Source organism: Labrus bergylta, chromosome 9 (assembly GCF_963930695.1).
Source record: "Labrus bergylta chromosome 9, fLabBer1.1, whole genome shotgun sequence".
NCBI lineage: Eukaryota > Metazoa > Chordata > Actinopteri > Labriformes > Labridae > Labrus > Labrus bergylta.
This window is the reverse complement of record NC_089203.1, coordinates 18,865,777-18,892,924: the sequence shown is the minus strand read 5'-3', so window position 1 is coordinate 18,892,924 and position 27,148 is coordinate 18,865,777. Positions and strand designations below refer to the sequence as shown.

General features: G+C 40.5%; 1 protein-coding gene across 2 annotated transcripts in view; it reads left to right on the top strand.

Annotated features, from left to right (window-relative positions):
* The window catches only part of drp2 (dystrophin related protein 2), a 159,525-nt gene that overhangs the window by 120,734 nt on the left and 11,643 nt on the right, over positions 1-27,148 (top strand). For both annotated transcript variants that reach the window (XM_065958492.1, XM_065958491.1), the window contains 11 exons: positions 4,569-4,647; positions 6,302-6,362; positions 8,936-8,997; positions 9,591-9,665; positions 11,172-11,373; positions 14,615-14,700; positions 17,435-17,592; positions 19,925-20,091; positions 21,016-21,127; positions 21,963-22,099; positions 24,158-24,223. In XM_065958492.1, the coding sequence (XP_065814564.1) occupies positions 4,569-4,647; positions 6,302-6,362; positions 8,936-8,997; positions 9,591-9,665; positions 11,172-11,373; positions 14,615-14,700; positions 17,435-17,592; positions 19,925-20,091; positions 21,016-21,127; positions 21,963-22,099; positions 24,158-24,223 (1,205 nt within the window). The remainder of the gene's footprint in view (positions 1-4,568; positions 4,648-6,301; positions 6,363-8,935; positions 8,998-9,590; positions 9,666-11,171; positions 11,374-14,614; positions 14,701-17,434; positions 17,593-19,924; positions 20,092-21,015; positions 21,128-21,962; positions 22,100-24,157; positions 24,224-27,148) is intronic.

The window sequence follows — 27,148 nt, the reverse complement described above, 5'->3', positions numbered from 1 at the left end:
CCACGTTGTCTGTCTGACATTGTCTGCAGCATCACAACCAACCAATCCACGTTCTGACCTAGTGCAGGCTGAGAGCATATATGCTCAATTGGTGCCACACTAGACTTCAGACAACCTTGTTTTTTTAGAGTGAAAAGGAAAGTGTCAGTTTTAGGACAAAAGTCAGCAAATATCCAGGAAGGGAAGAAGCAGCATTTTGAACTTTATTGGATTTTCCCTCACCTTTAAGATCCACACGATGCAATGTTGGTCATGTGGTTATTTAATATAATTTGTATCATCCAAATTCAATTCAATTAAAAAAAATAATAAAATCAATCAAGCTGTAGTCAGTGGGGGGAACTTTAAAAAAAAGGGGGATCCCCATCAATGAGGAAGTTCTAACTGTACAGTAGTTCCATGTCAATAAATCTTGTACATTTCACCTTTTTAAGAGGAGGCTGTACGCGTTTAAATAAAAACCTTGGGGCTTTTTTCCTCTATCATTAATAAAATTAATCTATGAGCAACACATCTTTCAGGTTAATCAATCTAATAGACTTCTGTTCAGTCGGTTTAATGAGAAGCTGTTTACTGTGAAATGTCTGGAGCAGTTTTGGGCTTTTGTTAATGAGTTAGACACCAAATTAATAAAGACTCATTGAACTAATATGGGCCCTCTTCTTGGACCACCTGTTGTTTTTAAGCAGCACTTCATTTCTGTTTTGAGTGGAGCTCAGTATCTTTTTAATGAACATGTGTTAAAGAGCAAGGAAACCATGTCTATGGTGTTCATTAGTTATGGAGTGTAATGAACTACATGTTGTACAGATAAGGATTTCTATATCTTGATGCATTGAGACTAAAAATGTGAAATGCAGTCGAAAGAATGAATGAATGATTGAAAGGAACAAATCAGGATGAAAACGTATGCACTCACACGGATGGGGTAATAGTTCATTGAATCTTAATCACTTCCTCTCCAGGGCTTTAAAAAATAACATGAAAAAAAGTGCTTTGGATTCAATGAACTGTATTTGTCCTCCCCTGGATGCTTAGCTGAATGTATGGATGCATTATCAAGGGAAGCATTGCTGTAACTCTACAGCACACAACTCTCAACCTTTAGGCTGCATTCCTCCATCAGCGACCTCTGCAGTGCTCCTCCAAGCACAACAAGACTCATTCAGCTTTCTCGGCACCCCATGTGAGAACACCCTGTTCCCACTTAGATAGCCTGTCATTTTGGCTTTGTCACGATGTATTAAAAGCCACTCTAGCCTCACCTCACCTCCTATCTGTGTCCCTGTCCTCCTCTGATGAGGATTTTAACATCTCTTCAGCATTTCGGGGAAATTAATTTCCAGTATCCACTTCACACAGTCCCGACTGACATGACTCTTTTAAGTCGCCTCTTTGGCCTTGAAATACTCCTGAAACTGCTCGTGAGGGAAAAAAATTAAAATGTTATTCAAACTGTTGCGTTTGGTTTCAGGAACTATTATTTTTTATCTGCTCCGAGTGAAGCAATTCAAGTCGATAGCCTCAACTTTGTCCCCCAAGTTGCAGGAAACAAACACAGCGACACAGAGTAACAACCAGACTTAGTAGCTTTTCATTGAAGGTTGAGTTAGTTTCCTTTTGATGAGAGTGAAGGTCTTAGCTTTGACCTTTCAACCACTTATGCACAGAATGAAAATCCCAGCAAATATTGGATAGATGCCTTTGACTTTTTGAACAGACATTCATGCTCCCCAGCTGCCATCTATTCACTGCATTTACTTTACATCTCCATGATGAGCAGCATTGTTTACAAGTAAAGCCAACAATGCTACAATTGAATATACTGCTTAAATAGGCTTTCAGAGAGAATGGCTTCCTGCTGTACAAATATAGGTACAACATTAAAGCATATTTCAAAATTCCATATACAACTCACTCAGTTGTTTTCTGGATAATTACATAACAACGTGTCTAACTTGTGAACACACAGAACTATTTACCTGGGTGTTAGCCAAACGTCCTGTGTGCAGGGGAACGTGATGAAGCACCAATTATTCTCTGGTGTCTATCTCTGATCAAACTCACAATAATCTTGTGTCTGCCTTGCACAAAACCCACCCAGGCCAGACGGTAAATCAGCGGATCTGTAGGCCGCTAAAAGTGACAAAGCTGCACCCAGATTTGATCAAAAAAATGTCAAAAAACCCCTGAGTTTGAGGAGATTCTGGTGATTCCCCCTGTCCTACCTACTTATGTGTCTGTAAAGGATGTCACTCGATTTGTGGTGCATTCAAGCACACCTAAATTAGTTTGTTTTAGTGAACACTCTCAAGAAAGAGCCTGCAACAGTTACAGAACCCAAAATAGTTTTTTTTTTAATCTGAGAGGGAACGCCGTTCTGCTCTACTTTTGCTCCCAGAACGGCGTTCCGGTGTGTTCCGCCCCATTTCCACCCCTGGTAGTATGTGATATACTGTATAGTATTAGTGTGGGTTTATGATAGAGCTTGTGTCTTGTGAAATGACACTTCTAATAGTTTCTGGTATTATTTTCTTCTTCTTTTTGACCTTTATTTTATCACGCAGGCCCCCAATGAGTTCAAAAAAACTATTTAGCAAAAGAGACCTGGCCAAGGTGGCAGCAGCATATCTACAGTATGTTGGTCCATTATTGGGACACTTGCTTGAACAGTCAAATAAAGTTGAAGTGCTCTTTATCCAACAGCCACTGAGGTACTTCATATCGTATATAAATGCTGCAGCAGTGCCTGGAAGGAAAGCTTTTTGTCTTATGTGTGGGATGAACTGCATACAAATAAGAACACCTGTCAGTCTAATTTTCTATCACCATCAGGAGCCCACTTCTTTCTGTTTGAATTACAGTTTTTCGTTCATGGAGGTCACAATGCATTGAAAGTTTAAACGATTGCTAGAAGCATTCAGTTGTGCATAAAATCAGAGGAGAACATTTTCCGGAGCCTGAAATATCAAGGAGACATCTTCCTCAGATTGTCACCACAGTTTGTGTGTTTCGGGACAGGATTGCTGTGGGAAGAGAAGCACAGAAAGAAAAGAAATTGGGACCCTTCTTGCCCCTCATTGACACACGATTGCGTTGGAGTTACAAAGAGCCAGCATGAAAAAAAGTTCTTTTACAGGACAATTTCTGCTAAATCTTTCATGCACTCTGCTACAGTAGGTAGTGTGTCCTCTGGTCTTTGAGTCAGGAAGAAAGTAAGGGCCTTGTAATCCTCCCTGGTGATAAAGCTTGTTAAAAAGGCTTTTAGTATCCAGCAGGTTTTCATCTCGGCTATCTTGGATTGTCTCTGACTTCCTCTATGATATTACCACAGCCCAAAATGACATAGAGACAGGTGTTGCATATAGTTTTAGATTAAAAAAAATACTCTGATGAGTATCTTTGAGATGCCTTTTATGAAGCCCCTTTAGGTCTGATATCTCTGCTCAGCTAATTTCAATGCAGTTAGATGTACTCACCTGATGCCTAGCTATTTTAAAGCAAACCAAATAGAGAAACCTTTCTTTTTTTTTGTTTCCCTCACTGTGTCCCATTTCTCTCTTAATTAAAATTCTAGATGCTCAATACCAGCAACATCGTGTGCCTGTTCATTTTGGCTTCTGTGATGCCAGCAAAAAATGTATTTCCAAATTTAATTAGCTAATATTTGTCGATCTGAGATAATTTAGTCATTTGTCTTCCTTATGGAAGCCCAAATTGCCTGTACTACAATTAGATTGCAGAGCGGCACACAGTTGGCAGTAACAGATCCACAGCACGTTGACAATAAGTTACAGCCAATTTGAGTCACAGTCCAGATTCTATTGTTTTATTCTCTGCAGAGAAATGCTAATTCAATATATCTAACTTTACACATTAGGACTCATTGCCTGCACTTCACTTTGAAGTTTAAAAGCTCCTCACATTTTCATCTGTCTCTTCTTGTCTTGATCTGTCTCTCTCCCTCAGCGCGAGTGGATTTACCTCCCATTGTTTGAGGACGTGTTTCAAACATCCAGCTGACACTGATTCATGTGTCATATCCAATACATTTCAAATAAACCAGGATTAGGCTGGCTAAATCCCATTTGTGGGAAACATAACTGATGTTGAGAGGCTTTTACAAAAGGCAATGGCAAACTTAATTTCACAAATATTCACGCAACACATTTCATCTTCTTTTTTTCCTCCAGCTCTCCTCCACACTGACATTGCAACCAGGAACCATTGTCCTCATTTCAACAAAGTATATAATTTCCTAATCTCTATCTTCATTTAATACCTGCCTCTTCAAAGGCTTTCAAAGCCCTTCAAGAGGGGCAGCAGAGGGAAAAAGGCATAATTTATATTCTGTAGTTAACTAATGGAAGAGAAGCAGGTGGTTTGGGTGCATGCATTTCTATTTTAGGGGATTTGTGGTGGAGAGGGATGGACAGCATGATTCCCTTTGATTTAACTCTGCTTGTGTGTGTGTGTGTGTGTGTGTGTGTGTGTGTGTGTGTGTGTGTGTGTGTGTGTGTGTGTGTGTGTGTGTGTGTGTGTGTGTGTGTGTATACATGTGTCCTCAGGGTTCCATAGAGGAGCGGCTGAAGCAGCTCCAGGATGCACATAGGGACTTTGGCCCTGGATCACAGCACTTCCTCTCCAGTAAGAGTCTTCTTCTGCTATCTGATGTTCTTACCTCTTGTTACAGCAGTCTGCACCACACTGTGTGAAGTCTTAGAGTGTGTAGGTTTGGAGGAAAAGAGTCTTGGTGTTTTACAGTTTTGTTTCAAGGCCATTAAACGCAGAATGTGTGCGTGTGTTTGTGTGCATATTTGGGTTAGAGGTGGAGCTTGCAGGCTTTTGTTTGTCTTTCTTCAGTTCCAGCACACTGTAGCGATAAACATCCCCAGTGATGCTCATCACAACAGTAATCGCTCTCATTCGAGCAGAGAAACATAGTTGTGAATTCTGTCTCTTCTTTCACCTGCTGTTCTTCAAAGGCTGCACAGAGCGAGCAGGGGGCCTGGAAATGTGATTTACTTTACCTAGTTTAAACTGATGAAGGGATGGAAAACTGTGATGCATGGCTCTGTGTGTGTCTGTGTGTTTCTGTTTGTGTGTGTTCAGTGTCCTCACCAGCCACATCCAGTACTGCTGCTGTCACGCTGGCTCAGAGACGCCACATTGGGGCTTAAAGAGCACCACTCTACTGCCAGCTCAGCTTGTTGCAGCCTTCACAAACTTCATTTTGAGATCTGTGCCTTTTTTTTCTGCCCCAACATACCTGTTTGTAAAGCAAAGCACATCATACATTTAGTGTGACGCAGTCACTGCTGTAACACGAAGAACCTTTAGCCAAGTTCTGTGCTTAAGTACAACTTTGAAGAGCTCAGTTAATGAATGATAAATAGTACTTTTATCTCTCACAGCTATGATCGAGAGTTACTGGAAAAAAAATCTGGAAAACCTTATGAAAGATGATACGTGGTCAAAGATTATACCAGATTATAACTGTGACCCTTCAACTACCCACGCCAAGATTTGGTATTTAAAATGTGCTCCATCTTATAAATCTGCAATATTTCATAGTTTTTATGTAATGATGCATCAATAAACAATCTTAAAACTAAATATTAGTGATTTAGTAGGACCTTGTTCTTCAGAATGTATAGTTTAACCTCTGTTACTGTATGTTTCTGGCTGTAAAACTGTGACTGTAGATGACTTAATTGTGTGTTTAACGCAGGTCTTTTCTGCATTTAATGAGTATTTTTACATTGAAGGATTGTTTTAACAATCCTTCAATTCATTTGTTTGTCATCTTGTTTGCTTGCTCATGTGTCTTCATTCACACATGCAGAGCCACAAGATTCAAGCATACATTGTGTTGCGTCATGATATAATAATGGACAATAGCATGGTGTGTGTGTGTTTTTGTGTGTGTGTGTCTGAGGCTGCGTGAAGGCTTCTCTATGAGCGCCTCTTCCTGTTCAGTCCGTCCTGTTTGATCCTCTGCTGAGCCCCCCGTGGTTCAGTTTGAAGGCCGGTTAAACTCCACAGTCACCTCGTCTCAGGACTCCTCTGCCTCCTGTATTCTATTTACCGTGCCAAACAAACCAACACTCTGAGGAAACCCATCACAATAGAACTGTCTCTTTGGCTTTTCTGCTCCTGTTGTACAGAGGAGCATCTCTGTTATGGAGGTCTGAACGGACACGCTATCTGGACACGCTGTCAGGGGCATTGTGCTCAATAGCTCTTCACGCCTGACATGCCTATTCTGTAATTGATTTGGTTTTTGTGTGTGTTTGTACAGGTTCAGTGCAGATCCCGTGGGAGCGTGCCATCTCCCCGAACAAAGTGCCCTACTACATCAAGTAAGTGCAACTTCACAGTCAATGTGTGCACTGTGGGACTGAGTGTGTGCTTTTTCAACGGTGGTTAGGGGGCAGAATTAAAGAGAGGCTGTTTTGCTGTTTTTGTGACAAATGGGCATGAATACTGTATGTCTGTGGAGCACATCAGTAACAGTTTTTCCACTGAGTTTAAGTTTGACCTAAATTGATTTGGTCACAGCTGCTCCACACCAAACACTTCTAAATTTAGCTCTTTGTGTTTCTTCAGTGCAAATGATGCAATCCATCATACCAAAAATACGTTGAAACAGTAAGGAGTACCCGCCTGGTTGGACGAGTTGCCTTTTTTAATTCAGTTTAATATCTGAGCTTTGCTTGGACGATGACCAATCATTGGTCACATATTTGTCCTTTCCATTTTCATTATCAGAATTCAGTCGATATGGGAATTGCAACATTTTAACACTTTACATTTGCTATGGCAATCACATAAATGTGCTTCTTAAAGATTGTTGTTTCTTTAGCCACTTATAGCAATGGCCATGCCCATTATGTTATATTCATGCCTTATATTCAGTTCATTGGTATTTTTTTTAACTGTTCCACATAAAAAAGTAAGAACTTCCAGATGTGACCTCCAAAATATATCTGCCTTTAAGAATTAAAAGGAAGTTCGACAACATGTTGGGTCATGTTTGGAGATCAGTGTCAGCTGGGTTGTGTTGTTTTATAATGGCACAGCTTGATATTCACTGAGTTTTTTGATGGGTGAAACATTTATCTGGGGCGCTGGTGGCGCATTGGTTAGTGCGCGCGCCCCATGTATGGCGGCTATGGTCTTCCAAGCGGGCGGACCATGTTCGAGTCCAGCCTGTGGCTCCTTTCCTGCATGTCATTCCCCACTCTCTCTCTCTCTCTTTCTCTCTCTCTCTCTCCCTGATTTGCATCTCTATCCACTGTCCTATCTCTCCATGAAAGCCCAAAAATAAATCTTTAAAAAAAAAAAAACATTTATCTGAGCCAGATTGTTTTTAGTTCTGTTTGTCAATCAGCAAGATTCTTTAGAAAAAACTATTGGCCAAATTTCAATGAATGTTGCTGAGAGTGTAAGCTGTAGGCCAAGGAGTAACCAATACAATTTAGGATTAGGTCAAATTTACTCACTAACAAGGAGTTAAATTAAACTGTTTAAAAAGGTTTTACAAATACAACCAAAATGGTTACGTTTTCAAATTGAAACATCATGTAAGGCAGGTCTGTTGGTTTTGGTTGAGGTTTGTGCTCTCCATATTCACTTTTATAAACTTTTGATAATAGCTAGCTATAGTCATTTTTTGGCAAATACCACCATGTACTCTTTACAGTCTCCCATCTGTTATGGAGGTCTGAACGGACACGCTCTCTGGACACACTGTCATGGACATTGTGCTCAATAGCTCTTCACACCTGACATGCCTGTTCTTTAATTGATTTGTTTTTTCTGTGTGTTGTACTGGTTGGTGTTGGTTGAGGTTTTTGCTCTCCATGTCGAATATTAATTGAATTATTATATACCTAGCTAGAGTCCATTTTTTTTGGCAAATACCACCATGTGCTCTTAAAATCAACCATCCAACATGTTTATTTATCTTGGAGACGGATTTGAATAGCTTTCTACCAATAAATAGGATGTGTAGGATACAAGCTTACTCAACAGCAGAGTATAAGTATAATAACTTCTTCTCGTCGTTATTATGAACACGGCTTACCTCACTTGTTCAAGCATTTGTACAGAGTTACTACAGGTAACTACTGAATGATTGCGGGAACTCTATTGAACTCTATTGAGCTACTCTGAGCTCTGTTTGCTTGGGCGCTCATCTGTTTATCCATTTACCTCATCAATACTATTTCACCTTTAGAGTGCTGCTGCTTTCATCAATGAACTGTGAAGGTGTGTGTGTTTATCTCTAGAGGATGGTATTTTGGGTTAAGGTATTTGTGCAACTGTTTAATACAGATCGTTCCTTTACAGATTTTGGGGAAATCTTTTTTGTCATTTGTAGAAGAGCCGTGTGGGGGTCTTGTATAAGTCTGCTTATTTATCCCATATGTGCAATGAATGGTTATCGATTGGTAATTGTACTGGTCAAACAAAGAGCGCTTCCTTAAAAGACCCCGGGGTCCTGGCAGATTTATTGCTGCAGGGTTCCTCGTTCATTATTGCTTCATTTGTCAATTTTTTTTTACTGGATGCTACATTTTCTGAATATGCAAACAGAGCTAGCAGTGGTGAAAGCAGTCTAAATGTATGTTCATGATGAATGCTGTTTGATATTCCTTGTAGTGTCTCTTAAGTGTAAGCCTTTTTACCTTAGGACAGTTTATTTCTGTAAACAATATTCGTTCTGTCCTGCCCTCTTGTTTTCTCCCTTTACTCCCGATCACTGCTCTTTGATCTCTATTCTTTTACTGTCTGCCACATCTGCCTGTCTCTGCTCCCTGTGCTCATTTTGACTCCACTTTTGCCTTGATCTTCCTGGCCTGATAATGTTCACCGCCGTTCTTGCCTGCTTTGTGAAATCCTTGTGCCTTTGTTTCCCTCTTTATTCCAGCCATCAGGCCCAGACGACGTGCTGGGACCATCCAAAGATGACAGAATTGTACCAAGCACTCGGTGAGTTTGGAGACAATTAAAGTGTCCTTCGAGTCGTGCTCGTTGGCCCAGGACCCCCGCTGGGCTTTGGCAGCTACAGCAGCACGGCACAAGTGTGCTTTTACTTTGAAGGCCCTGTCACACAGCTCATTAAAGGCCCTGTGTTTCGAACACCTCAGGGACTACATCACTACTGTCATTAACCTACGAGGCCCAATTTGCCACCGCTATGATTGCTTCTTGCTTAGCCTTTAATTAATTGTGATTAAACGACATCATGTGTTTTACTGTTAATCTGATCTGACACGGCAGCTTGCAGGGGAGATCGGAACACTGTCACACACACAAATGCCCAGCCACACACACACACACACACACACACACACACATAAACACACATACAGCATGTGCACACACACGTACACAGATAACATTAGCAATACAGCACGTCACTAATGACTTCTGCAGCAGTGTGATAAACATGAGGGAAGATAGTGATGTCTAATTTCTGGTTGGAAAGGTAGAGTGGTGCGGGATGGGTTTGTTTTCCCACAGCTCTTCATTTACTCTAATCTTTTTCTATCTCTCTCTCTCTCTCTCTTTCCTTCCATTAGCGGATCTGAACAACATCAAGTTCTCAGCATACAGAACAGCTATGAAGCTGCGGCGAGTTCAGAAGGCTTTGAGATGTACGTACATACAGCATTTCATCGATGGTATTTTCTGTCTGCAGCACCGAGATGGCTGCTTAAATAATATACTCTACCATTATCCTGCGGCATCAGTAATCCACTATGACAAGCTCTCTTCAGGATTGAGATATAGCGATTAGCTGTGGTACATTTCTCTATCGACCTTGTCGAAGGAATCATCGCTCCTCTCTACACCACTTGTAGTGGAAAATATTCTCTGCACTTCTCTACCGACTTTGAAATGCAGAAATCAAAAGAATTGATGAAAAAAGAGAGCCACTTGAAACACTCAATGAACCAGATTTATCTTTATCACCTCCCTGACTGTTAGCGTGTTACATAATTTGAGCAATTAATTGGTTCATTTGGCTTACAAAAAAAAAAAGGCAATTAGTTTTTACCGCATGGTTGAGGCTTGAATATGTGCCCCTCCAGGGTCACAACACTACTTGTATCCTACTCACGCCTGTCACTCACAATTTAGGCTTATTTTAGAAATATTCCTTATTCCTCCAAGTCATGGGTTTTCCCTTCGCTCTCTTGGTTTTTCACAACCACAAGTCTGGTCTGTCTCCCTCCTCCCGCTTGTGACCCCTTAACGTCATCTTTCGTCACCTGCAGATCTCTAACTCTCACTGACGATAGATGTAACAACATTTGATGCTGCAAGTGACCAATTTTGCATTCTTCCTTATTCATCTTGCTCACCGCCTCTCCTGCCATCTTCTCTCACTTCAACACCCCAAGTTGCTGTAACGAAACTCAAAGCTCAGACGACTGTGAAAACCTCTTTCCTTTCCTATCCTGCTCTCCCCCGTCCTCTAGACTTTTCGCTGATACGGTTACAGAATTTAATTGCCTGGCTGCCTTGATAACTGCAGAACTCTTTCTCTCGGCACACTTTGTAAATGATTGAGAAGTGCTGTATAAGAGCCTATCAGAAATACATTTTTAGGTGATTCCCTCCCAACCCCTGAGAATACTCCTGTTATCTCCTCTACCCCTTCTACCTCATTATTGTGCAATCCAATTATACCTGGCATCAACGGACACCCTTTTAGCTCCACTCCGAGGGATGGGCCTTGAAATTAGTTTAGAAGAGCAAGATCAAATTTGTGTCACTGCTCTTGAAACATCTGGTAAGGCTTAAGTGGGAAAAAATGGGTGACTAAGCACTGCTGTCGTCTGAGTGCTCATTTGCTGAGGCGAGGATGATGATCCTGCTCTGTCTTTGTGTGTATATGTGTGTGTGTGTGTGTGTGTGTGTGTGTGTGTATGCAAAAGAAGAAGGTCTGATAACATATGCACATATGCAGACTCCAGCAGGTGTATAGCATGCCTTTACCTTAATTTTTAGTTAATTATCTGTTACTTTATTTCAAACTACTTTCAAGTGTCAAAATGATTGTTATATAATTTGAATGACTTTCCAGCATGCACAATCATGAAGAAGTTATTTTTTAGGGTATATAATTTGCTTAAGATATATTTGTGTGTTTTTAGTGGATCTGGTGGCACTGAACGGCCTTGGGGAGGTGTTTCGGGAGCAGGAGCTGCAGCAGGGGGAGCATGTGATGGATGTGGTGGAAATGATCCACAGCCTGACGGCTCTGTACGAGAGGCTGGAAGAGGAGAGGTCTATCCTGGTCAACATTCCACTCTGCGTTGACATGTGCCTCAACTGGCTGCTCAACGTCTACGACAGGTGGGTGAGCTGAAGTAAGGTGCTTTAATCCTGAAAAAGTGTAGTCTTCATTAAAACCTACTGGAGTTGAAAGCTGCCTAACTTCATCTCTTAGCTTTACTGCTTCAAGAGTCAAAAGGAGGGCTGGAGCAAATCCCAGCTGGCATTTGGTGGGAGTCAGGGTCGATCCTGCTGCTGCACTTCGTTTTTTGTTGGATTTGATGTCTTTGTTGCAGGGGTGGATATGACAGCGTTGTAAGGGGTGTCAAGGGCCTCCCCATGAGATCTGATTGGCCATCTCTGGTGTCACCCAAAAATCCTAATTGGCTGTTTACCTTGTCAGAGGCCGGATTTATGTTTTGGGCTGTGTTGCAACAGGCTGCTAGTAGCTTTCTTTGCATTTTAATGCAACGCATTTCCTTTCATCAGATTTTCTAAATTTGAATTTGGCCATAAATCTTCTTTTTGAGTCTTACAAGAATTAGGCGTGGAAGATTTAAAAGTTGCCGTTCTGTTGTGCTACTTAAAGTGAAACAAAAAATACATATTGAATATGACATCTGTATGATACTTTATTTTTAGTATTTAAAGTAATTAGGATTGGTGGAGACAGAAAGGTTAACTAAATAGTTATTTTATAATGTATGTACACAGACTTCATGCTCCCCCTGCACATGTCAGTGCTATCCCAGTCAAACAGTCTAGACATGCCCCTGTGTTGAATTCAATTTACAGAATTCTGATTTTGTGTTGTTTTTTTGTTGCTGTTTCAAATAAATCTTGTTATGCCAGCAAACCAAAATTGGGCAAAAAGACAGACAAAACATCACCAATCCCATTCTCACCCATGGGTAATTTGGATGCACTAATGAGCCTAACCTGAATGTGTTTACACTGTGGGAGAACGTTGGACTACTTGGAGAAAACTGATGCACACAAGGAGAGAATATGCAAAGTCCAAACAGAGAAACCCCAGCCGGCTGGTGGGATGCAATCCAGAACCTTCCTGCTGTGAGGTGACAGAAATTAGACATTACATTACCATGCTGCATAAGCTGCTGCCCACCGTGCTGCGCGAGCTGCATCAATGAATGTATTGAACCACAAGGCTTTTATGTGAAAATGCCTTGGCTGAAGGTATTTTAAGGTAAACCAAAAAATAGGGTTAAGAAGAGGAGGGCAGTGTATTTTCAACATTTCTCACAGTATCCAATTACCTTTTCTACTATTCTTGTACAAACACTGACTGTATATATGTCAGTGTTTGGGTGAGGGAGACAAGAAGATAATTCATTGTTTCAATGGGGAAGTAGCATGGTTTGATGACTGAGAGTAATCTTACAATTACAGCAACTAGATTAGAAGCTTTAAAAGATTTATAGCGAGTTCGGCTTGGACTTACACAGGAAAAAGACGGCTGAGCGGGGGTTCTGTAGGAGAAGCCCCTAGCTGCAGGGCTAACTGAGCTCTTGTCAGCCCCCATAGGTGGAGCTGCTGTGTTGATGTCCTGCATCTTTGCTAACCAAAACACACATTTGCCTTAACCAAAGACTGGCAAATATCCCTTTGGTAATGTAGACACAAGTCTTTGGCAAGGAAGAGGAAGAGGAAGAAGAATGTGTAGAGTAAAAAAAAAATCACTACAGTGCTGCTTTAAATGACCAAATGTTGAGATATTTGTTTTTCATTGTTCCTTGTGTGTGCTTCTTTACATATGACAAACTTCGTAAATCTTCATAGTAGTCTGATAGCCTGTCTGCAGATTTACGTAATGGCTTCAATGGCTCATTGTTCTGACACCTCCAGTATAAAGAGCCACAGCATGGCTAAAGCTCCAATAACAATGTCCAGGCAAAGGGCCAATCATCCCTTCTGAGACACGGCAGAAACAAATCCTCTTTCACACCCACAGTCACCGTATCTTTGTCCCTGTTTGACTATTTTTTCCGCCGTGTTCAAAGAGAAAACACAGAAATAACCCTGCGAGTGCTGTAAATATCAGGCAGCTCTTACATCCTTTCTGCTAATGAAAGTCAATCAGACTTCAATCTCAGCATACATTTCTGTAATTGCCTTTTTTGATTTACAATAACCACTAGCAGTGAACCTGAATGATGTGTGGGTATGTTTTTGTGTCCTTTTTAATATTTGTGTTCATGCCAGGGAAATGTGCATTCACATCATGCATGTGTGTGCGCGCATGTTTTACGTGTGTGTCTTGCAGCGGCGTGTCACACGAGCAGGGTGTGCAGGAGTGACTTGTCCCCTAAGGTGTGACACTGGGGTGCATATTGAAGATGGCATGCGACACATAGCAGAAAGTGTGTGTAAAAGGTGCTGACAGCCAGTCGCCCCCATGCACTCTCAAGCTCCACTGGACAAACTCCAGTTAGGAGGAGATGCGGGAGGGGAGGAAATGGGGCTTTCTTATGACTACACACGTTTCTCCATGTGACTCTAATTTCTCTAATTTCTCCAGCATGATTGTTATTTTTCTGCAAGCAAAGTTTCTCCTCTTCCAAGCAACATCCACCACTATAAATCTTACTCCATCATTTATTCAATTCAAGTTAAGTCAAGTAAAAGTTTATTTATAGAGTACATTTAAAACAACCTCAATTTTCTCAATTTTGTACTTCATTGATCTGATGCTCTCTGATGAATGAGATATTCTAGATTTCTCACTTAACTTTTGGAATGTTAATTAGATACGCCTGTGGTTTTGAACCAATGCAGTCAATTCTTCCTGGCTGTGTTGGCTTCTGAGCTGTGAAATCTAAACATGCACACTAATCGTGAGCTTGCCTCTAAAATTCAGTCTTTCCACAGCAGCTTTGACACCCTCGCCCCATTTTTTTCTCTAATTTCAGGCTGAAAATGTGCTAATCTACCCCTTAAGTCTCAAGTGTGCATTGTTTTGGGGGTTGTTTATGGAATATGTATATCTGTAAGTGATATAGTGTTTGTGTATTGCTCTTCTGGGTATAAACCTATGTACACGATCCTTCATCAAGTCCCTGTAGAGCCTTTAGGGGCCGTGGATGAGCTCTAATTCAATTTCACACTGCTGCACTGACCTGTATTTTTCTCCTGACCCACGTAATTCCTCCAAACTCTGCCCCCCCTCCCAACAAGCTTCTACCAATGAATAAAATACAACTAATACACAACACATTGTGTTTTGAGTTGATGAAATATGACCATTTAAACATTTTTTTTTTTTTACAACCTCTTTTTTCTCCTCTCTTTTTTCCCTCACTAGTGCTCGGAATGGCAAAATGCGAGTCCTCAGTTTTAAGATGGGATTGGTGAGCTTGTGCAATGCAGACGTCCAGGAGAAGTACAAATGTGAGTCTCATGCTTGTTCATGTGCCTAATGCGTCTCTTCAACTGCAAACAATGAGCCAAAACAAAACAGTCCTGATTGCCAGTATTACATAAAGACATCCACTTAGTCTAATGGACGAAATGACTCTGCTGCCATAAAAGAGAAAGCCTTTTTTACTTCTCCAAAGTACAGCAGGGGCTTTAAAAGGATTGCTTGCCAAAGACACCATTCATGCACACTCTTCTTCTATAGCGCTCACTCCCATTTTTCTTCTCAAGTCAACTAGCAAAGAGCTAAGACCCACCCGTCCTCCTCTTTTCAGTTCTAAATTATGCTGCAATATTTTATGATAGCAGTGCTCCGCCTGATGTAAATTTTTACAGTCATAGTGTAAGACAGGTTATGAGTCATTCTGTAAATATAGGTAAATTAGAGAGTGAGCCTTTGAACTGATAAAAGGTAGGCCTGGAACAGCTTGTTGTTCATACATAATCTGAGACAACAGTGACAAACCCATGGCAGGGTTAGTCATGTTTGGCACACCACCATCTGTGTCAGCTCTTAAAGATTCAGCGTTAAACAGATTTGCCTTCAATTGAGAGTTCCCTGAGATGAGTCAGCTTTCTCTTTCTAGGTCCAGGTAGACACAACTCTGCCATTTCTGTGACTGATGAAGTTGTTAGCAGCTTCAGACGCACTGGGATAATATTAACAAATAAATCTGAGGCTTCTGCAACAAACTGCTTTTGGTTACAGATTAATCTAATTACTTTTTCAAACAAAGTTTAATTACTGGACTTTTTGGTAATACCCTTTTTTGGAAAGGCATCTTGAGTTGCAAGCTTTCATTCATGATATTGGCAATCTTTGAGATCTCAGCATGTTCAACTTTCACACCTAATTTGTCAGCATCACATCTTTTTTAGTCCCTTGCTTCTGCTTCTAATTATCATATTAGAAAATCATGGAAGCAATTTGAATATTATTTTCAGTCCTCTACAATTATCCAGCACAATCGATTTTGAATGCAATATTTGAAGAGAGAATTTTCTCAAAATGGTGTGCAGTATGACTCTATTAACATTGTTAACGATAATAATGATATCATTTATTATAGAGCAATTTAAAAAAGAAAGTGCTTTACAAGGACAGCAATAATAAAACAAACATATAAAATGTAGGTCATAAAATCATAAACAAAGGCAAAAAATAAGAAAGACCAACTTAATTAATAGAACTCTAGGAGACAGAAAAAGTCCAATTCAAATTCCTGATCTCCTCGGGGTAGATCATTCCACAGATCCCTCACAGACAACACTTTGTCCCCTTTAGTTGTGTTTTCATCATTCTAGGAGGTAGTGAATTTTCAAGCAAACCAAACAGACTGAAATCATGGAGTAAAAGTTAGCTAAGAAAGCCTATGCTAGTTAGCCCTACTATTGTTCCTCCTCATCGCTATAAATTAGACAAACTCAATTTACCTGCTCTTGTATTTTTTTGGCTCAGAGCTCAGGTTAGCAACATCTAAAAAATATTGAATAGTTTTCTTTGATTTTAATTGGTAAACAACAAAGTACTTTCAAAATCAATACCCTTAACGTGTGTTCAGTGCGAGTTAGAAAATATTAGCATACTAGCTAGCATCTGTTTTGTTTCTTGTCTCCTGCCCAGGGACTACAGATGTAAATTAGCTCATAGCTAACTCTGGTACAGCTAATAGGCTTTAGACCTACACTGTCCCTATCAAAAAATGAGGAAAAAAACGAAACAAATAAACAAACACGTAACACTAATGCTAACACAAGCTGTGGATGTGACCATGTTGAACATGTTATTTGGTAAACAACAGCATTTTATTGTTGTCAATAAGTGACTATTTTAGCATGTTGGGTTGAAAAAAGCTTACAACAGCTACAAAGAGTTGTTAGCATTGCTTAAGACATGACTATATTTCTTAAATCTAGATTTCAGGGTCTTATTTAGCTAATCTGTGAAGCTATACTAACATAGTGTCTTGTGTAAAACATTTGCAGTTTGCATGTTTTAGGTATACTGCAGGACAGTGTTTTCATAAAACTCATCTAGACCAAACAGCTCATCTAAATTGACAAATACAACTCAGCTCTGGTCAGGAGAACTAAAAGTATATAGAGTAGTCCACTTAGCATGCAGGTATGAAGCTGAACGTTGTCTCTGAAGGGGTTGAAAAACTACACAGAGAGAAAGGGGGGGAATACATGGGGTGCCCATAATGGTATTGTGCAGCCTCCTCCCAGGCCTGTCAGCATTCATCTCTTCAGTGACAGGCAGAGTCTAGGCTCGCTTGGTAAAGTCTTCATTCAAAACCTGACAAGACTCCGTTTTCATGCGTCTCTTTCATCTTCAAGCAGACCAGCCACCCCACTAATACTGATGCCTTCTCTTTAAATGTCACTGAAGAGAGTTTTATTCAACCAAAACTAAGTCACCTGTTGCCTGGGATTGGGGACTCGATGTTTGAAAAAGGAAGATACATAGATGTCTTGCTGTCCTATTGACATACTACACAATTTTTTATGTAAGACTGAAATTATGCTATTATCTTGCAGATAATGTACTACCCATTGTCAATTGGGAATGTTAGCCTTTGAAAGTAAATTGCCAAAGTCGCACTTAAAAAGAGCACTGGACAGAAGATACGCACAGATGCATTGCACTTATTGATGTTACACACTGTTTAATCAGATGATTCAGTATATTTTCTGGTGGATGCAGACTTATTCCGTCAGGTGTCGGGTTCTGGAGGTGTGACAGACCAGCGTCATCTCAGCCTGCTTCTCCATGAAGCGATCCAGATCCCCCGCCAGTTGGGTGAAGTCGCTGCTTTTGGAGGCAGCAACGTGGAGCCCAGCGTGCGTAGCTGCTTCCGCATGGTGAGGACTGAAGCCATGTAATGCATATCATAACCAAGCACACTCACAGAAAGGCGAGGATATGTTCAACATCAACACAATTACTATATACGATTAGAATAGATGTTACAATCTTCATTTAGAACATGTTATGATTTCACATTAATCCATTTGACCTGCTATTCCTCAGTTTATAATAGTCGTCATAGTCTATATATATTTTAGACACACGATTTTGCTGAGCTGTGAAAGTCCTAGGGTTTTGATTGGCCCATTGTCTCTGACAGATCAGCATATTCCCAATAGAGTCTGACAAAATCAAGCTTTAAGACCTACTTATTCATGATATTCCAGAATAGCGCTGTACCTTGAAAAAAAAGAAAAGGAATGAATGACTTCCAGGTAGTCGAAACAGAACATGTTGGTACCAAGACATTATGACAGAAACAGAAACAGACTGCAAAGGCAGAAACTGCGGAAATGAAAGTCAAAAACATTATTTTTTTCCTTTGAAAAAATAAAAAAGTCAGCATGAAATAATCATGATGTCACACCAGGAAGCTGCCATCTACTGTATGAGATGCCCATTGTGTTCAGTGAGCTTCAGCCTGGTCCAACTTTCCTTCAGAAGAAATGCAAGTTATATTCATAGAAAAGGAGAGGCTAAAAAAAGATCTATAAGTTCCAGCTGCAACAGAGAGACTCTGAATGTTGCCTTACAAACATTACATCTCATTAATATTGCATTATTATATGTTTGTAATGCTCATTAAATCACTGAGCCTGTTATGCATGATGTTTCTAAACATAAATGTACTGCAGGTAAGATTGAAGAAGTTTAAATGGCAAAGTTGCCAATAGAAGCTGATCTATTGGAATATTGATATGATGAAGCGAGGTCACAGAGTCCAGTAGCCCACAGAGGGAAATCTTATGAGGAGACACATGTTCAAAGCATGAATTAATCTGTCTTTCCCTCCTTCCCTTTGCTTTCCCTGAAGAAGTCTGATTGTGCACACTTTGCTCATGTTGCAGACACTTAGCCATCTGACATTTACTTTGGGACATCAGATAATTAGGGAGTGGTCAGGAACAGACTGCGGCTTTTTGGATGGTGGCCTATGGCTAACCTTTTAATTCATTTTCAGGTCAGATGCTAATTATTAACTCCTTATTCTTGTCCATACTTGCTGTGTCAGCTTTGGCTACTAAGAATCAATTCCTTTCTGGGTTTGGTCTACATCAGGGTGTTAAGTTGTAGACAGAATATTCATGTTATATGAAATGGGTGGTGACCTATTTTCCTGTTAATCACTGGACCTCAGTTTGTGGAGACCACATTGCTGTGATCTCACATCAGCTAGACTTTTTGACCCTGTTGACAAAGAAGCAGATGGATAAGCTTTGGGAAGAAAAATTGCAAAGAAAGAAGGCGATGGGATTTTGCTGAGGGTTTCTTTGTCTGCAGAGGTTATGAGGTCCAATACAACACAATTGTATTACTTTTGTCCTTTTGAAAATAGTAATGTTGATTTGTTGCATGCCATTTAGTTGATTTATATCGGCGACAGCATTTAGTTTTGATGGATGACTAAACGTTTATTACCCCACTTTTCCAATGATCTTTAAAGCATCCCATCTGCTCAGCGTGCTGCTCTGAGATGTAGCGGTGTGCTCAGCATAGACAGAGCCCCTTCCAGGTGTCAGGTACATGCTGTTTGACCTCCCAAGAGCGAAGCCGGCTACTCCTCTTCCAGAGAGAAGCTCCTTCTTTCCAGGAAGACTCTACACATCCTTATATCTCACACACACACACACACACACACACACACACACACACACACATACATATATTATGCTACTTTGCATGGGCGATGGAGGAAGCCCCAGGGAAATCATCCCCTTAATGCATCTCTGATGCAGACTTAATGAGAATTTAGCACATCACGGATTTTCAGCGCTTGGCAAGTCATTCTTTTATTAGGTTGACTTCCTTTTTATCCCGCTTTCTGGAATTCTCAGCAAGGTTAGTCTGCAAACAAACATACACTTTTCACTCAGACACATTATACATGTCTGATGTGTTAGCTTTAAAATCATTCAAGTGGTGGCAAAGACAAGATGCCCCTTAGGTAGAACATCTTCTTTTGCCCTCTCCTTCCTCTTCTTGTCTTTTGAACTTGCTTTGAATCCTTTCTTTTTACAACAATAGCTCACTGCTTGACAGCCTTTAGAAAGGAAGCACAGCTTCTCCTCTCATTACTTTCTGTTGCTGCCCTGCTGTTTGTCTATATTTGGATTGTTTACAGGCCCTTCCCTTCTTTCCTCCCCCCCCTCCACCTTCCTTTTCCAGGCCCCAGGGAAACCTGCCATCGAGGTGTCTCACTTCCTGGAGTGGATGAGCCTGGAGCCCCAGTCGATGGTTTGGCTGCCTGTCCTGCATCGTGTGGCTGCAGCAGAGTCGACCAAGCACCAGGCCAAATGTTACATCTGCAAACAGTGTCCTATCAAGGGCTTCAGGTAAGCATGCCAGTGTGGCTAAATAGACACAAAGACACACCCAAATACAATGTATTCACATTAATGAGAAAAGATGAATTTTCTAGGTAGCTATTAACACATACAAGTGTTTGTAAAGGCGGGTCATATTCACTCAATAATTTAAAATTGCATGGATGATACATTAGGAGCATGAATGAGAGAAAATAGTTTGAAAAGGAACAGGGTAGCTTAGTTGGTATAGATGAGACAAAAGTGTAAAGAAGACATATTTTATCTTGTTAATTGGAACTAAATATTACGTGTGGAATTTTAGCTGGTTTTTTTTTACATTCATTTTGGGTTTTTTTTATGCCTTAATCAGACAGACAGGACAGTGGACAGCATCGGAAGTCAGAGGTCTGATTCCAACCCAGGCTTTCAGCTTGAGAGCTGTAGCCTCTGTTCATGGGGCAGCGAACTAACCAACCACTAGTAGGGAACAGGCACCCCTTTGATTTTAATATATAGTTACTTTACACAGATGCAGATGCAGTTCCTGTTATAAAGTAATTTTATTCATCTTCATAAGAGCTGGCAAAGAAAATATTTGATGCATGTGTGTAAATCTATCTTCTTTTATCTGAATTTCATAATTACATTTAAATTCATATAGTTATAATAGAATCATGATTGCTAGGTGGCTGTAATGGACATGTCAGCCTCAAGCAGACGGATGTTTGATAAAAGTACACACACACTCTCTCACACACATGCACACACACACACTCACACACACACACACATACTCACACACATGCACACACACGCGCTCACACACACACACACACACACACACACACACACACACACACACACACACACACACACACACACAGTCCTCTTACCTCTGCCAGTTCTCTCTAAAGCATCAGTTCAGCCTCTGTGTTTTATTGATCTTGACAGGTATCGCAGTCTGAAGCAGTTCAATGTGGACATCTGCCAGACGTGTTTTCTAACCGGCCGCACTACCAAGGGAAAGAAGCTGCACTACCCCATCATGGAGTACTACACACCAGTAAGACAAACATTATATGCTGCTTTAAGTGAAGACAAATTCAACTCCCCAGGGACAAATTAAACCCAGTTGAACTGCACAAAAAATGCTACTACTCCTGATTCCTGCTGCCAAATACAGATTAGCTCCATCTACACTGCGAGCTCTCTATCATCTCTGAGTGTGTACTGTTGTATATACTTATACTGCCATCGCCATATCTACTGTATGCAGAGATTGAGTACCACTCAGCAATAAGATCCTTTCTGGCTCACATAGTGAACACATAAAGTGCTATTTGGAGCACACACTCTGCTCTAACCCCCAATAAAATCACAGTCTTCATGCACAGTCTTGGAAGTGGAGTTAATTCCATAGGAGTAGCTGTAGCAATATAGCCCGAGTGGCGGAGGGATCTGATATAGTGCCAGATTTAATCTCAGATCAGTTCTCAGCTGTGAAAGATGGCAAAAGGCCATCTTTAAAATTATTATTTTTCAATGGACAATACATTATATTAACCAGTGACATTTTTTCACAGTGTCGAGGCAAGCCTGCAATCATAGATTTCTGCTCTGATAGAGGGGGAATGAAAAGGAGAGCTAGAGAGAGGGAGAGAAAAAATGGAGGGTGGAGTTTTAAAGGGAAGAGCAGCTGAAACTGAAAGAGAAAGCAGATGGAGGAATAAGTCTTCTAAAGCTGAGACCGAGTGGTCACATTTCAGATGAGGTCATTTTGGATAAAGCAACATTTTGGAGAGTTCTTAAGCTCTGTAATTTGTCTCCTTCTTCTTCCACCATCCACCAACCACCTCTCGTCCCTCCTCCAACCCCTCGTCTCCTAAATCACTCTCCAGACAACCTCGGGAGAGAAGATGAGGGACTTTGCCAAGACTCTGAAGAATAAGTTCAGATCAAAGCAGTACTTCTCCAAACACCCTCAGAGAGGTTACCTGCCCGTGCAATCTGTGCTGGAAGCTGAGAGCTCTGAGACGTGAGTCTGACACGTAAACAAGAACACACACATTTTGTTCTGGTGTTTTTTTTCCATCATCAGTCTCTGTCCTCGCCCTGCTGATGGAGCTAATCATCACGCTCTGCCAATTTAGGGCTCTCTGACTCCCTGCCATGGGTTAAAGGTGCAGCTCTGTGTTCAGCATTAACATAATGTTATTCCTGTGATCTCAGTCTGGTCAGACGCTCTGTTCACATGAGCGAGCTTCACCCGGAGGGAAATAAAGCAGAGATAAGACTAAAATCCATGAGATCATCAAGAAGCTTAGCTCAGGGCTAAACAGCAACCAGGAAGATTTAGCATGATAGGGTCACCTTTCATAACCTCAAACATTAAATGAGTTCATGGGTCCATCCAACTAATGCAGAACACAGATAAGACTGAAGTGGTGGAAGCCAATTAGAGACAAGTACAAAAAGTAAATGCCCTACTTATCCCTCAAATTATGTTACAACATACTTTTGATGTATTTCTTATAACAGGGCACTACTGATTATACTATGGTGTTATTATAACAGATGCATGCAATTATGTAGAAGCCATTATTTTGTATCTTGCTTTCAAGGAGCTAATCTTGACCTTTTATACATCTTGTGGGATCTCTAAATCAATCTAAAGGATACATCTGAGATTTTGCAGGATAATTAAAAAGATAAAGAATGTACATGTCTGCAATGCAAAATAGGATCTTTAAAAAAAAATTATTCAATGTTTTCTTTGTGAAATGTTGGATAACTGTACCTTTAAGAGGCTTAAACAGTCTGGAAAAATAAGTAATCTAAGAAAAGAACGTCACTCTGAATAACAATGAAGACACTCACATCAGTGACTTAACAGAGAGGAGAACTCATGCTGGCTTTTGGGTGGAGGAGTTTTTTCAGCTCACAGTTATAATAAGATTTTTTTTTTTGTGACTTTAGGTGTTTCTTCATCAGAGTAAGGCAAGGTAGTGGCAAAGTAGTGCTTCCAAATAGCTCTATCTGTCTCTTATTGGATGGAAATGGTTTGGTCATTCCCATATTACCACAGTTTATTTGAATGTTATCCTAAAACAAATATTTAAGCTCATGAGAACAGGGTCAGATTGTTTACATTTTTAATTAGTCCATTTTCCTGTGAATTTAAAGAGGACATATTATACCCCTTTTCCACCTTTTTAAACAGTCCTCAGGGTAGGGGAGGGTATTTTTTTAACCATAATCCCACTGTGACATCATCAGGAGAGCAAATTTGAAACGGAGCACTTGTCTCTGTGTTTTACGACTTATGCAGACCACAAACACAGAATTGAATTGGTTTATTTTACATTTTGTGGGTCGGTAGACACTCAGGTTCCCCAAATATATTTTCAAAAACTCTGTTAAAGTGGATTTTTCATAATATGTCCACTTTAATGTGGAAATTCAGCTGCTTCAGAGCATCAGGTGTGTATTTCTCCTCCACCAAGGCAGCAGGGAAATCTTAATAATTCCCCAGTATGTCAGGGTGGAAGCTATTCTATGACTTGTATTAACATATTGATGTTCCACTGCATATTTAAAGTCCTTGGTGTGAATTGCTGACTCCTAAGAAGTGTTCTGTCCTAAGAATAAAATGATTTCCAAAGATGCATACATCAGAAACCTCATAGATATATGAAACATGTACTGAATGGTCATGAGTAACATTGTAACCCTGTAGTTCAATCAATATCAGGGCTTCATATTTAAAACCATCATCTGATCTGATTAAAAACACATTAACATGCAATGCCTTAAATAAATAGAGTAAAAGTATAACATAGAAATACCTAAGCCAAGTACAAGTACTCAATCCTGGGCTATGATACTTGCTGCATCAACAAAACATTTTTATATTTCAAATTCCATCAAGAAAAAGGTTTTCAGGTTCATGAATAAAATGTTCAACTGCTGGGTTATTGCAACATATGTGAATTAAAGTGAGTTTGACCTTTCTTCAGCCATACAGTCACATTTGCAGAATGTTAAAACACAGAAGTCATTGTAAGCTATTGACATTGGCTGTTGTTGTTCCCAGACCGTGCTCGTCACCCAAGCTGCCCCATGCAGACACGCACAGCAGGATCGAACATTATGCCAGCAGGTATGTGACCCACTGTTGCTGTGCTGTACATCAAATCATTACAGCAAAGAGTCCCCTTCGCTCACATTCCTTTCTTCTAATCAACCTCCCCCTCCTCCTTCTTTATATTCACTCTGTCTCTCCTCCTCCCCCCGCCTCGTCTGCTCCCTCACCTTTTAGTATTCTCCACACACTGATTGAAGTATTGATTTGAGCGTGCTGTGCACTCTGCTCCAGCCAGCGCAGAGACCCAACTGCCCAGCAGTGTCCTGCCCGCCTGCTCTGCACACAAACACAAGCCGGTGTACAAAAGCAGAGCAGTTGGTGTTTGTTGTTTGTGTGTGCATGTGTGTATGTGTGTGTGTGTGTGTGGAGGTCAGCGGGGCTTAACGTGCCTTGCAGCTTGTCACTTGCAAGGGCAGTGGGCCCATTGGTCACCTGGGAGCTGTTGGTGTGGATTAGTGTCTGTGTGACAGGTTATAAACAGGGCACAGCGCTGGACTCCCACACTCCTGGCAGCTCTGCCCACAGTGAGCTGGACACACACACCTTTCCTCTGAGCCTTGCAGAGTGTGTAGGGTACTGTGTCTGTCTCTGTGTGTGTGCCACTTGTATTGGTCCCCACAGGCTCTTACACACGTAAACACACACACTGCCTTAGACCCTGCCAAAGCGCAGGGAACACACACCAACAAGAGAGCAGGCACAGTTGTCCTCTTTACCCCTCTTATCTCTCCCTCTCTCCCTTTCGTTTGTTTTCTTTGTTTTTTTTTCTTCTTATCTTTGATCCCTCTCTTCCATTGTCTACCACCCACACATTTATTCTTCCTTTTTTAATCTCTCCTCTCTCTCTCTCTTCTAGACCTTTCTTTTTCTTCGTTCTGCCACATCTTGTCTGTTAGATTTTCTTACATTTACCAATGTGTTTCTACATGTAGTACAATTTGCTTTAAACTGATGTGAAATAAAAGTTGTTGGTGGTATTGAGAATAATACTAGCATAACTACCGTAATAATGAAGCTGCTGACCGACTAAACAAAAATAAAGTAAAAGAACAGAAATGGAAAAGTGGTCATATCGTGAACCAGTCTCAGAATGAGACACATTCACACTGAAAGTTTGCTTGCCGAGGAAAAGCTGGAAAAACTGAAATATTTTAATGAAGATTTGCGTTCAGAGTCCATTGTATTGACAGCGTAGCTAAACTTTAAAGCTTAAACTTTTCACATTATAAGCAATCTTTTTTTGTGCATAGGAAACCATCACTCATTTTGTTTTGTAAAGACAATAACCTTTGACTCATTCATGGTGTAGAAACAGTCCATGGGCATACTGAAGCCTTTTTTAAAGTAAGTAAAGACATGAATCTTTAAGAAGCAGGCCATGAATATAGAGTACACTTTTATTGCTGCCCTTAAATGAATGGGCTTGGTTTTGACAAGTAGTTATTTTCTTGTGAGTTAGCAGGTAAACTGTTAGTTTGTATTAAAAACAAGTCGTGCTGTGCAAGGGTTTGGATCATGGCTGCAGTTTAAGAAACTTTGGACATTAATGGAGCTCTATGGAACAAAGTCACTAATAAGCTGTAAAAAGTCTGGTTTTTAGTCTTTACATGATGTTTATCGACATAAAAAATATATATCGAAAAGCATCTTTACCATCTCTTATTCACTGCTTATTTTTCTAGTTATATTTCTCACACATGATTGAAGCTCGATGCAGTAAGGATTCTTTATCTCTGTTCAATAAGCAGTTTGTTTTTGTTACATATACATAAGCAAAAAAAAAAAAGAAGACAGGTGTTACTTTGATTCTGCATATTGCTAAACGTGCTGCAAGACTACAGCAACACAAAAACCTGAGCAATTCAGTATACTGTAATATGCTATTAATATCCCCTCATAATAACCACATGTAGGTATTTGTATTCACTTCAATGGTACATTAAGCTCTTAGCTAACTGGAAATAAATGTTTTTTTAGGATAGCAGCTTATCACAGGGTCAGTGATCCAAGGTTCCTCGTGTTAACATGACAGAACTGCTCCTATTGGTGAGGTCTGTGCCTGGCTTGATGGTATGTCCAAAGTGAGGCAGAAAGATGAGAGGCACTTTTAAAAACTTTCCCACTGCTTTTATCCCAGTTGCATTAAAATGAATGAGAATGGGCGTTTGTGGACTCAGACACTAAAGAGAAGTGTGAGGACACTGATCTGAGAACAGTCATAATAAGAAGAGACAGTCCTTATTAAAGGAATGGGCGAGTGTTTTATCTTCTGTCTGGCAGCATGGCGAATTGACTTCAATCGTCTTTTTTCCCCTTTCTTTCTATCTCTTTCTGCCACCTGTCAGCTGATGAAGAATATAAAGGGAAAAAAAATCCCTTTTTTATTTGAATTAATTCCCTGCATTAATCGTACCTCACCATTCATTTTGAACACTAATGGAAAGTCAAGCGGATATCAAAATACTAGATGTCATCACAGGCAGGTCAGTGTCTGAAAATCTCCCCCTTGGGATGACACACAGACAGGTGTGTGCCGGAGTCTCTGCGTGTGTGTGTGTGTATGTGTGTGTGTGTGTGTTTTTGTCAAAGTGCCCTTCAGTTTGTGAGGGGTGTACTTGTTAAACCATGGCAGTAATGTAGCTCCAGTCATCTCAAGGGAGATAAAGTTTTTGATGTTTGGTGTGAGTAAAGACAGATCTGTAGGCTTGTCAAACATAGAGACGACTTCTCTCTCCCTCTATTTCTCTCTCTCCCTCTCCATCTCTCTCTCACACACACCCCTCCCAAGTATTACAAGAAGTTTTCATATCTTCACCATTTTACAGTGGGTAGATGAGAAGACTGCTACATCTGTGTTGGCATATCTCCCCTGTTCCTCTCACACTCTCTTTCAAATTTTTCATTTCCTTTCACATCTATTGACACGCCATCAAGCAGCTC